The sequence below is a fragment of the Aethalodelphis obliquidens genome, unplaced genomic scaffold (assembly GCF_003676395.1).
Source record: "Aethalodelphis obliquidens isolate GAN/ISIS:26980383/991018 unplaced genomic scaffold, ASM367639v1 scaffold36, whole genome shotgun sequence".
NCBI lineage: Eukaryota > Metazoa > Chordata > Mammalia > Artiodactyla > Delphinidae > Aethalodelphis > Aethalodelphis obliquidens.
Genome location: NW_020837980.1, coordinates 2,613,649 through 2,625,250, shown reverse-complemented (window position 1 = coordinate 2,625,250; position 11,602 = coordinate 2,613,649). Strand labels below are relative to the sequence as shown.

Genomic DNA, 11,602 nt, shown 5'->3' with positions numbered 1-11,602 from the left:
CAAAAGCATACATACATTCTTTTTTTTTTTTTTGCGGTACGCGGGCCTCTCACTGTTGTGGCCTCCCCCGTTGCAGAGCACAGGCTCCGGACGCGCAGGCTCAGCGGCCATGGTTCACGGGCCCAGCCGCTCCGCAGCAAGTGGGATATTCCTGGACCGGGACACGAACCCGTGTCCCCTGCATCGGCAGGCGGACTCTCAACCACTGCGCCACCCGGGAAGCCCCTTAATTTTTTTTTTTTTTTTTGCAGCCCCTTAATTTTTGTTAAGTCTAATTTATCAGTTTTTAAAATATTTATTTATTATTTTTTTAAATTTTTGGCTGCATTGGGTCTTATTTGCAGCACACGGGATCTTCATTGTGGCATGCTGGATCTTTCCTTGTGGCGCTTGGGCTTCTCTGTATTTGTGGTGCACAGACTTTTCTCTAGTTGTGGCCTATAGGTTTTCTCTCTCTAGTTGTGATGCGCGGGCTCCAGAGCGTGTGGGCTCTGTAGTTTGTGGCATGTGGGCTCTCTAGCTGAGGCACACGGGCTCAGTAGTTGTGGCGGGTGGGCTTAGTTGCCCTGCAGCATGTGGGATCTTAGTTCCCTGACCAGGGATTGAACCGGCATCCCCTGCATTGAAAGGCAGATTCTTTACCACTGGACCGCCAGGGAAGTCTCGATCAATGTTTTTTAAGGACTGTATCTTTTTTCATATCTAAGAAATCTTTGCCTAACCCAAGGTCATTTACCATGTGTTTTCTTTCAAAGTTTTTTAATTTTAGGATTTTCATTTATATCTATGATCCATTTTGAGTTGATTTTTGTATATGGTGGGAGGTGTGGATCAAACTTCATTTCTTTTACATGTAGCTATTCAATTGTTCCAGGACCATTCACTGAAAAGACTATCCTCTTTGTCGCTTAATAACCCTTGAACTTTGTTGAGCAATTGACCATATATGTTTGGGTCTATTACCATACTCTTTGTTCTGTTCAATTGATCTATTTGTCTGACTTTACCTCAATTTCCCCACACTGTATTTATTAATCACTGTAGCTTTAATGTAAGTATTGAAAGCAGGTAATATACGTCCTCCGAGTTTGTTTATCTTTTTCCAAGTTATTTAGGCTCTTCTAGGGCTTTTGCATTTCTACATTAATTTTAGGATCAATTTGTTAAGTTCTACGAAAAAGACTGCTGGGAGTTTGAATGGGATTGCATTGACTCTATAGATCAATTTGGGGAGAACTGACATCTTAATAATATTGAATTTTCTGACCTAGGACCACACTATATTTCTCCATGTATTTAGGACTTCTTTAGTTTCCCTCAGTAGTTTTCAGTGAGCAAGTCTTACACATTTTTTGTCAAACTTATCCCCAAGTATTTCAGATTTGCACTGCAATGCTATTGCATATAGAAATACACCTGATTTTTGTAGATTGACTCTATATCCTGCAACCTTGATAAGCTCACTTATTAGCATCAGTAACTTTTTAGTAAATTCCATAGGATTTTCTACATGGACCATCGTGTCATCTGTGAATACAGTTTTACTTTCTTTTCAAACTTTACGCCTTTTTTTTCTTGTCTTATTGCACTGACTAGAAACTATAGTACAATGTTGAACAGAAGTATTAAGAGTGGATATCCATGCCTTGTTCTTGATCTTATGGGGGAAGCACTCAGCATTTCCCCATAAAGGATGATGTTAGCTGTAGGTTTTTTGCAAATGACTTTCAGTATTTTCTGATCCATGAACACAGTATATCTGAGGTGAGGAAGTCCACTGAGTTTTTGGGGTTTTTTTCCTAAACCATGAATGAACATTAGAATTTGTCAAAAATTTTTTGTGTATATTGGGATGAGCATATAAATTTTTATTTTTTAATCTGTAACTGTGGTGAATTATATTCCTTGACTGAATGCTAAACCAACCTTGCTCTCCTTGATAGACCCCAATTAGTCATGACATATCATTTTTATCACTGGATTTGAATTACTAACACTTTGTTAAGAATTTTTACATCTACATTCATGAGAGTTCTTGGTCTGTATTTTTCTTTTCTTGTAATTTCTTTGTCTGATATAGGTATCAGGGTAATGCTGGCTCATGGGATGAGTTGGGAAGTATTACCTTGTTGTGGGCTGAATTGTGTCCTCTCGGAATTCATATGTTGAAGTCCTAACCCCCAGTACCTCAGAATGTGACTGTATTTGGAGGTAGGGTATTTAAAGAGCTAAGTTAAAAAGAAGTCATTAGGGTTGGCCCTCATCCAATATGACTGGTGTCCTTTTAAGAAGAAGAAATTAGGACCCAGACATGCACTGAGAGAAGACCATATAAAGACAGAGGTAAGACGACCATCTATAAGCCAAGGGAAAGACCTCAGAAGAAACAAATCCAGCTGACACCTTCATCTCAGACTTCTAGCCTTCAGAATAGTGAGAAAATAGCTTTCTGTGGTTTAAGCCAGCTGCTGTTACAGCAACTCTAGCAAACTAACACATACCTCATCCATTTTCTGGAAGACTTTGATTAGAATTTTCATTATTTCTTCCTTAAATTTTTGATAGAATTCACCAGTGGACGGCTTCCCTGGCACCCTCTCCAGTGGTTTCCCAGCAAGTTCTGGGCTATGCCACCTCTCCATGGATGTTTCCCTGGTGCCTGACAGCAGATTCCAAACAAGTGGCACTGGTGCAGCATCTCAGTAAACTTCTTTACCATCCAGTGGGCCATGGCTGTGCCCTCTTAATATTAAAAGTCTGACTCTCAGCCTAAGGGGGAGGGGGCTTTTTTAGGTTTGCCTTGCCTCAGCCCTACGGTTAGTGGCTGCTTCCTATATATGCTGTTCTTGTATTCTTTAGAGTTCTTTTCATTGCTTAATAGCAAATAGTCCATAATTCCAATTTCTTATTACAGTAGTCTGTGATGGTTAATTTTATGTGTCAACTTGGCTGGGCCATGGAGCCCAGATATTTATCAAACATTATTCTGGATGTTTCTGTGAAGGTGTTTTTTGGATAAGACTAACCATTTACATTGGTGGACTTTGAGTAAAGCAGATTACCCTCCATAATGTATCCTATCAGTTGAAGGCCTTAATAGAGCAAGAAGGCATTCTGCCAGTCAAACCCCTTTGAACTCGAACTACAACTCTTTCCCTGGGTCTCCAGCCCACCAGCCTACCCTGCAGATTTTGGATTCACCAAGGCTCTACAATTGTGTGAGCCAATTCCTTAAAATAAATCTCTCTCTATATACATATACATATACATACACACACACATCCTGTTGGTTCTGTTTCTCTGGAGAATTCTAACATAGTTCTATACATTAAACTACCCCTCTTCAAATTGCTGTGTGATTTCTGTTTCTTGATTTGGACCCCGACAAACACACCATTACTTTCCCCTGAACTCCGAATCCATATGTGCAACTGTCTATCAGCATCTTTACTTGGATGTCTATCAGGCATGCCAAACTTACTGCCAAAAGTAAGCTCTTGATGTTCCTCCTGTAAACTTGTTTCTCTTACGCTTTTTCCAATTTCTGCTAAAGACAACTCCATTTTCAGTGAGGCTTTCCCTGGCTAACCCATTTACAATTGCAGTCCATCTCTAAGCAGTCCCAACTATACTTTCAATCCTTCTTCTTTGCTTGTTGTTATTATCTAACTACTATATGTATTACCTATTTGTCATGTTTATTGTGTAACTCCTCCATTAGAATATAAATTCCATGATAGCAGGAATCTGATGTACGTGTATGTTTAAACTGCTTTATGTCCTTAAACTAAAGTAATGCTTAACATACAGTGGGTAATCAATGAATCTCTGCCTTTCATTTTTGCTACGGACTAAAAATCTAGTTATTTTTGAGTGTTTTGTTTAAATACTACCCTTTCCCAAGTTCATAAATACATTCTACATTTTCTTCAAAAATGTTTGTTTTGCCTTTTACATTTAGGTTGTTAAGCCAAGAATTAATTGATCTTTCTGTATGGTGTGAGGTAGCGTTCTTTTTTTTTAACCCCTTTTAGATAACCAGTTGCCCAGCAGGCTGTATTTCTACTACATAATGGTTTTATGTAGTTTTTTCTCTCATAATGGTTTTATCCCTCTACTTTCTGGAGTCACTTGCCCTGTGAACTGCTCAGTATTAAGGTTCTATAAAAATGAAGCAAAACAAAGTATCAACCCCACAGTTTTATTTGTAAAGAATGAAGCATGAAAAGTCATATTTAAATGTACTCCAAAACCTGAAAAACCCACATCAGTTTCTCTGATACATATGTTAAAGTGCTTGATATCACAATACTCTTTAAATTTTAAGTATGCTCAGATGAGAAAAAAAATCCAGTTCTGATGCATTTTGTTAACAATACAAAGAAAACAATATAATTTAAATGCAGAAATGCTCATTTAAAAAAAAAGATACACAGGGTACATTTACACATGGTTCAAGTGTAACACAGAGAATTCTTTTTATAAGTTTAACACTCTCATTTGATTGACAACAGGAACTCTTACCATACCTCTCTACTTTTAATAAGATCTGTCTAGTGTTTGGAATAAAGGCTGGGCCACATGTAAATACATTTAGGTAATTGGGTCAAGCGTGATTCCCTCCCACATAACCCAAGGATACCCTGGATTCCTTCAAATGAGGAGACTGTTTTTGACGATTTTTTTTCACTCTGGTATTAACTGCTCAATGTGATAACTTTCTGGAGCCAATCTTTATTTTGTCCTTGAGAGGACAATCATGTCTAGTAAGATGTGATAGGATGAGGTTCTCCTTGGATTACTCTGATCTCACTCCATCGGTACCCTCTTCAAAAAGCTTGGAAATCAGTTTGATTCAAGAGATTTATAAATGTATTTTAACAGGAATAAGAGACCTAGTAGCTTATTATTTGTTTCTGCCTCCTTTTACACTAAAAGGTAATGTAACAAATACTTATATAAGAAACATGGACTTCAAATGACACGGATGACTTGGAAATAGGATTGATTCACTTTAAAAAAGTAGAGATGATCTCAAGACTCCATTCTCAATCAGTGAAGGTGTGTTAATACTGAAATGTAAATAGCTACGGTTCAGACTGTCCTTTTGAATGGTGAAAAAGATAGACTAGTTTCTGTAAACCTCACAGAGAAAATACTCACAGTTCTCAAAATGAAAATCTACTGAAAAAAATCATAATTCTTAGCAGAAAGAAGCGATTTCATCATTAAGAGTTACACTTCCAATGCTGTCAAATAAATATTTCCCTGGGGAATCTGAGGTCCTTGTCTGTTGCCTCATGTTTCAAAATATCTCAGAGGTGTCAACATTTACTACACATGAACTGTTATGTATAGCCTCTATCCCTCTTTTACTTACATTTACATACTACAGTGCTTTATTGCCAAAAAAAGGAAATACGAGCAATTCAGTATTTCCCCTGTATCATTCATATAGTGTGACTGAAGTTCATTAAAATGATTTCTTAAAAAACCATGTTAAAGTAAATACCATAGTGTTACAAAAGGTACAAAATGTGTGAAATATTTAAAATAAATTTTAGAGGGAAATCATAAACTTTTGCAAGCTTTAGGTTCTTCTATCAAATTCTTGCCCCCAGTGGGAAAGAGGATGGATAAGGTTGAGAGGCCTTCCTTTGGTTCTCAGCAGCCCATTTTTCTCCACTGAGAACCCTACTTTATACTACTCCACACTGAGCCTCAGTCATTTTTAAGGCGCTGGTAAGCCCCCAGACAGGGCACAGCTTCAGGGTCTCACACATAATACCAATGTCGGTGTAATGCTACTATGTCACCAAGGTTGATATTAGGAGTTTCAGGACATTTGAAAAACACTTGGAAGGTAAATGTTTCAAGAGATAATATTTTTGGCAAGTTAATTTTAAAACAATTTCTTCTTAACCTATTATTATGTGAAAATACTAATTATGATTCCAGGCATTACTTTTAATTTATTTTGAGAAAAAAAAAGGTCAATTACAAAATTGATTTTTATGTACTTTAACTTTGAAGTGTGATGATAAAGCAATATACTAGTTTAAAGTATTAACAGGAAAAAAAAATAAAGTGTTAACAGAGCAGAAAGTATACCTCTGAATGACCTTCAGAAGTTAGCTTAGAAGGCTATGTACATTTATTCTAAGGATTCTGCTACTGTCCCGCTCAAAATATTTTGATATTGGCTCAAAGATAGTTATAAGCCATGTAAGAACTAAGTCTTATTTCTTTAGAATTGTGTTTCTTATGTGACCCCAAACTTTGCTTTTCATTCATCAACTTGTAACCTAAGGACTTTTTGTTGTTTCAAATTTTAAATTTCTTTTGAAAGGCCACCGTTTCCCATCACTGGCAGTATTCAAAAGAATGGGCTGTAGGTCATTCAGGCAGCTCATAAGGAGGTCCCCCAGGTGTCTGGAGCACTGGCTTTATCACTGGCATACATATATGGACTCCCAAGGTGACCACTCTAAAGGGCCTAGCATTCTAGAGGATGTGTCAGTTCTGGTGTGATTCCTTCTTTTGAAATTGGTCATCTCACTACTATAGTCAGACAATAGAAAGTGGGATGAAACTTTAGGTATAACTCTTTTGGGAGGTATTAATTTTTAAAGTATTGGTATTATTCACAGGTCCAAAATCCAATTTTGCTCCCAGTTTTTTTTTTTTTTTTTGGCTGCGCTGTGAGGCTTGTGAGATCTTAGTTCCCTGACCAGGGATCAAACCCGGGCCCTTGGCAGTGAGAGTCCTAACCACTGGACCGCCAGAGAATTCCTGCTCCTACTTTTTAAAATAGGTGTAATTCTCTATAACTTAAGGAAAATTTGTTAAAATGAATATTAATCCCTGTGCTACCTGTATAGGTGGATGAATAAACCAAGGGTAGAAAGACTATTAATATGAATGCCTTGGAGGCCAGTCTCATGCAGCCTGGTGTAATAAAAAACATGAATTCTAGACTCTGTGTTGTCACAGGTGTGCGGGTAAGTATTTAATCTCTCTGACCCTTAAGTGTTCCCATCTGTAAAATGAGAAGGCTAGACTAGATGACTCAATTCTAGCCTGCTAACCTAAGCCATCTCTCTGTTTGCCCAGAATGTGTCAGAAGCATGGCCTTTGGAAAAGGTAACAATGACAAAATCCGGGATTGGATCACGCTGTGGTTTCTCATCACTGAAACAGTAAGTGCCTAGTGTGCAACAGGTTCTGGATGTCTCCCATAACAGACTTTCCATGTCCCTGGAACAGCCACACCACTGTGGACAAACTTCAGCTGTAGGCAAACAAATTTCTGGTCTACCCAGGTCACCCAGAACCATCTTCTTAAACCCTTTCCATGGGTTTCTAAATGCTGCCTTCAACTCTCCCTACCCTCAAGTACTCAGTCACGTATTAAAAGGGCGTGTGCCTTGCTTGAATACAGTGTTTGATAAAGGGAGTGAGGCACTTGTATCATTAGTTTCTTCTTCCAGGAAAAAAGGTAAACAACGCTATTGGCTAAAGCCTGGACCCTCAGATTTCACAAGGGTCCTGAGAGGCCATGGCTTTGCTTCTCAGCCACACCTGGGAACAAAATCTGGAGCTCTGCTGAGGCAATTTCCCTGCTAACAACGTGCAAATGCCTAATTAGACTTAAAGGACTGACCGTAAGATGAAGACTTAAGGTAACAAGCTAATACCAAATTTATTTAACTTCCTTAAAAAATACCAAACTGGAAAGTTACAATGTTTGGTCTCCTAAAATTGTTGCCTCTTGTTTCGCTTCCATTTTGTCAGTACTGGCCTGTACCTTCTCTGGGCCAGTTGTTTTCCATTTTCACCCCTGCTTACAAAAGAACATAAAGCTTGCCCTGAAACACCCAGAAAGGGTTCATTCTTTCTCTCTTCTTCTGTTATTTGCATTATCATGGTCAACAAATACTTTCACAAAAACATTCCAAGCCACACAGGGCCCTCCTCCTTCTTAAACATTCTTTCCATTTCCTGAGGGGGGATGTGCACCGGGAGAGGGGAGGCGGGTGATTGGAACCAAACAAAGACCGTGTTTGTGTTTATCTTTAAGAGGTAAGGGACCACTGCAGGGTTGAGATGGCCAAATTAAAAGTACAGAATCAAATTGCTGTTTGCAGTTCTTAAGACCATGAGGCCAACACTCTGAAATTCACATCTCCCCAAAGTACCTCAAATAACAAGAATAAAAATGCCAAGAATGAAGTTAGTCTAGGCTAATCTTTCCAAAGTGTAAAGAAGTTATAATCCCACAAGTTAACACACTTCTCGGGGCTTTGTGTGTTCTCTTTCCAGTTTAGCCAAGCTCCTGGGGTACAGTATTTAAAATATTTGAATCATATCTTGTGCTGACGGAAAAAATTTTTCCAAAAGACTGGAAAAGTGGCTCAATTCAAATGTATGAAACCATGTGAAACTTAAAAGCTGTAAGTGAGGGCTACTATCCCCTACAGTAGGTAAAGCTGTTTACATTCACAATACAAAGGATCAGACACCAGGATGGCTGGTTACGACATAACAATGCATTCTGAGTTCCTTTGTGATACCGGGAGGGAAAAAAAAGCCCCACTGGGTTGCACTGTATTTACATGTTTACTGGCTTCTTCCTGACTAGCACCACTCTTTCTCCTCCCCCCACCCCCCACCTCCCAATACTTTTAAGCTACTTATTTTAAGTCACAGGAATATTCAATCTAAGAAAAGTTATCTTATTAGAGTAATATAATTTCTCAAAGAAGAGAGCATATTTACACACATCTAACACATGAAAATACTCTATTTTATACTAAATTCCAGGTTCAAATGAACTACAATACAGCACTTTACCTTGTCTGTAGTGTCAGCATTATTCAAATTGGGGGATACGGTGTGTTGCCCCCTGCAGTGACTCACTACCTCATCAGACAAGTCCAAATCGGTCCCCGTCGTTGGGGAAGGCTCAGGAACAAGGGGTCTGGACTGCGAGTTTCTAGCTAATTGGGTTACACATCCACTCCTTTGATGAGTGAGCCTTCTAAGACTATAGTGAAGTCCTGGATGGTCTGCAGAATGCGGATGAGGGAGTTGACGGTCATGCGATCTCGCAGGAGGGCACTCTCCTCATACATTCGGGTGATGGCAGGACACTCAGCTAACAGCGGAATCCACTGTGGGAGCAGGCGATCCCTACAGACCCAAACAGAAACAAGTCCTGAGCACTGCTGCCCTCGCTGGAGAACAAGGCACACACTGGAGCTTTTGACGACGGGAAGGTGTGGGTGTGGGACTGGATGGGGAAAAATCTAGCCAAGCTCTGAGGTCACCAAAGACAAAACCAAAGTCAACTAGCTGGATAATGACTGGTTAAAAAGATAAGGTAATGAGACAGTGTAAGCTAACGAGGAACCCCATCAGGTTCTAAAAGTGGGTCTGCGCAAGTTGGCCATAAGGACTTAGATGTATTAAAGAAATTCTCTATTCTGATTCTACCACTTTAAAAAAAGGCAGAATGCCATTCTGTATTCTTTTTTTACAGGGATGTTAATCAGACATCTGTGGCAAGGCATGCCAAAGTATATTGACCTTTTGTGAAGAAAGTTTCCATTTAATTGTAGGGACTAGCACTTTTTTTTTTAAATTTACACAACATTACAAGGTAAGGAACAAAATCAAAGCAGAAAAACATGAAGTAGATTTTATAAAACAAAGGAGGGGTTGCGCTGGTCTAATAAATCAGAACAGTAAGGAGATAAAAGGAGATAAGGATCATACTCAAAAGGAACTTTAAAAAACACAGCTGAAATTGGGCAGCTTTTATTCAGAAGAAATACAGAACTTAGCTCAGTAAAGCAGTTGCTTCAGGAGGACAGGATCTCAATCTTCAGTGTTTCCTGATTAAACTGACATGAGCTATCTGTCGCTAAGTAGCTAAGACATCCTCACTGAGCACCTCTCACTAAGCTTTCAAGACAAGGCAGCTAGGCCATCCTGCATCTCTTGCTGGGGCTTCTAGGGGTTTAGAAGAAAACAAACATTGCACAGATAAAACATCTTCTAAAGATCTATGTGGTTCATTTCTTAGAATTCTGAGAGCCGTTTTAAAATTAATGGTGTGTACAGCTCCTATGCGTCATTTAAAAAAAAGAAAGGGGTAGGAAATTGTCTTAAGGAGAAGACTTCCCATAGTAAGAATTACTTAGATAGTAAGAATTCCACAATGTATTAAAATTAAAGCAACATGGTAGCATACACACACTATACAAGCTCTATACAGGAAATATATATGTGTGAATGTGCTGGCGTGTCTAATTGTCTACCAATCTACCTATTACTTACCCACCCACCTCTGGTGCAGTACTGTGTAACGGTTCAGAGCTTTGGGCTCTGGAGGGCGACTAGGTGTAAATCTTGGCTCTGCCTCTTTCCAGCTGTGTGACCTTGGGAAAGTTTGTTAACTTACCCGTGCCTCTTCTACTTTCTATTTTCTCATCTATACAGTGGGGATATCGCTTGCTACTTCATGCAGTGGTGGTGGTGAAGTAACAGGAGGGTTAAATAAGATAATGTACGTGAAGTACTGAACATACTGCCCGACACACAGCAAGCACCCAATAAACAGGAGTCTCATAAAATCTGGTACGAAAAAAACCCACGGGAGAGCTTTGGAAGGGGCATGATCTGGTATAATCTTTTCTAAATTCTTGCTCAACATGTGACAAAGACAGGGAAAGTCAAGAACTGGCTTAATACCGTGTTCCAAGGCAAACTAAAATCTGGAATTTGCCGTCCTTCCCAATGTTCCTGGGTGCAGTATTAATAGCATTTACATAGTGGCAGAAGGTTTTGCAGGATGATTTCTGAATGAGGACATCATCTTCATTGTCTAGAATCTGGTCAGTTGTTTCAAAATAAGCAACTGCTCTCTCTGGAGAAGGAAGTCAGAGTCATATCACAATACACATAATACTTCAAATAAAAAAAGATGAATCACTTGGTTTATTCTGGAAATACTAACGACACTTTGCATTATAGCCAGTCCTAAAACCACAACCATTACTTTATCCTGGTTTCACAATAAATTCTAGAGGCCCATGTTTCACGGTAGAACAATATGCTCCCAGGAGTTTATTTTCTAATCTAGACTGCATTCCAGACGGTTGGAAAGTTTACTCTCTTTAGAATACCTTCAAGAAATGGCAGTTGACAGCAAAGAAAAAAAACCCCATGAACTTGTCTGTTAAGACTGGAGCCTTCTAAAAGTAGCAAAGACATGGTAGCCATTGAGGTGGCGCCCTTTGTTCTAGTTATAGAATGGCTGGCTAACACTGCGCAACAAAATCCTTGAAATGGAACTGCTTCAGTAAATCTGAGGAAGAGGGACTTCCCTGGTGGTGCAGTGGTTAAGAATCCGCCTGCCAATGCAGGGGACACGGGTTCAAGCCCTGGTCCGGGAAGATCCCACATGCCATGGAGCAACTAAGCCCGTGCACCACAACTACTGGGCCTGCGCTCTAAAGCCCGTGAGCCACAACTACTGAGCCCGCGTGCTACAACTACTGAAGCCCGTGTGCCTAGAGCCCGTGTTCCGCAACAAAGA

General features: G+C 39.5%; 1 protein-coding gene across 1 annotated transcript in view; it reads right to left on the bottom strand.

Moving 5' to 3' along the window:
- Nucleotides 1-4,182: 4,182 nt before the first annotated feature.
- The window catches only part of DENND5B (DENN domain containing 5B), a 210,836-nt gene continuing 203,416 nt past the window's right edge, over nt 4,183-11,602 (bottom strand). Inside the window, exons 21-22 of the mRNA XM_027129299.1 lie at nt 10,756-10,930; nt 4,183-9,192 (exon numbers count right to left, since the gene is read on the bottom strand). Coding sequence (XP_026985100.1) covers nt 9,009-9,192; nt 10,756-10,930 — 359 coding nt within the window. The 3' untranslated portion in view covers nt 4,183-9,008. The remainder of the gene's footprint in view (nt 9,193-10,755; nt 10,931-11,602) is intronic.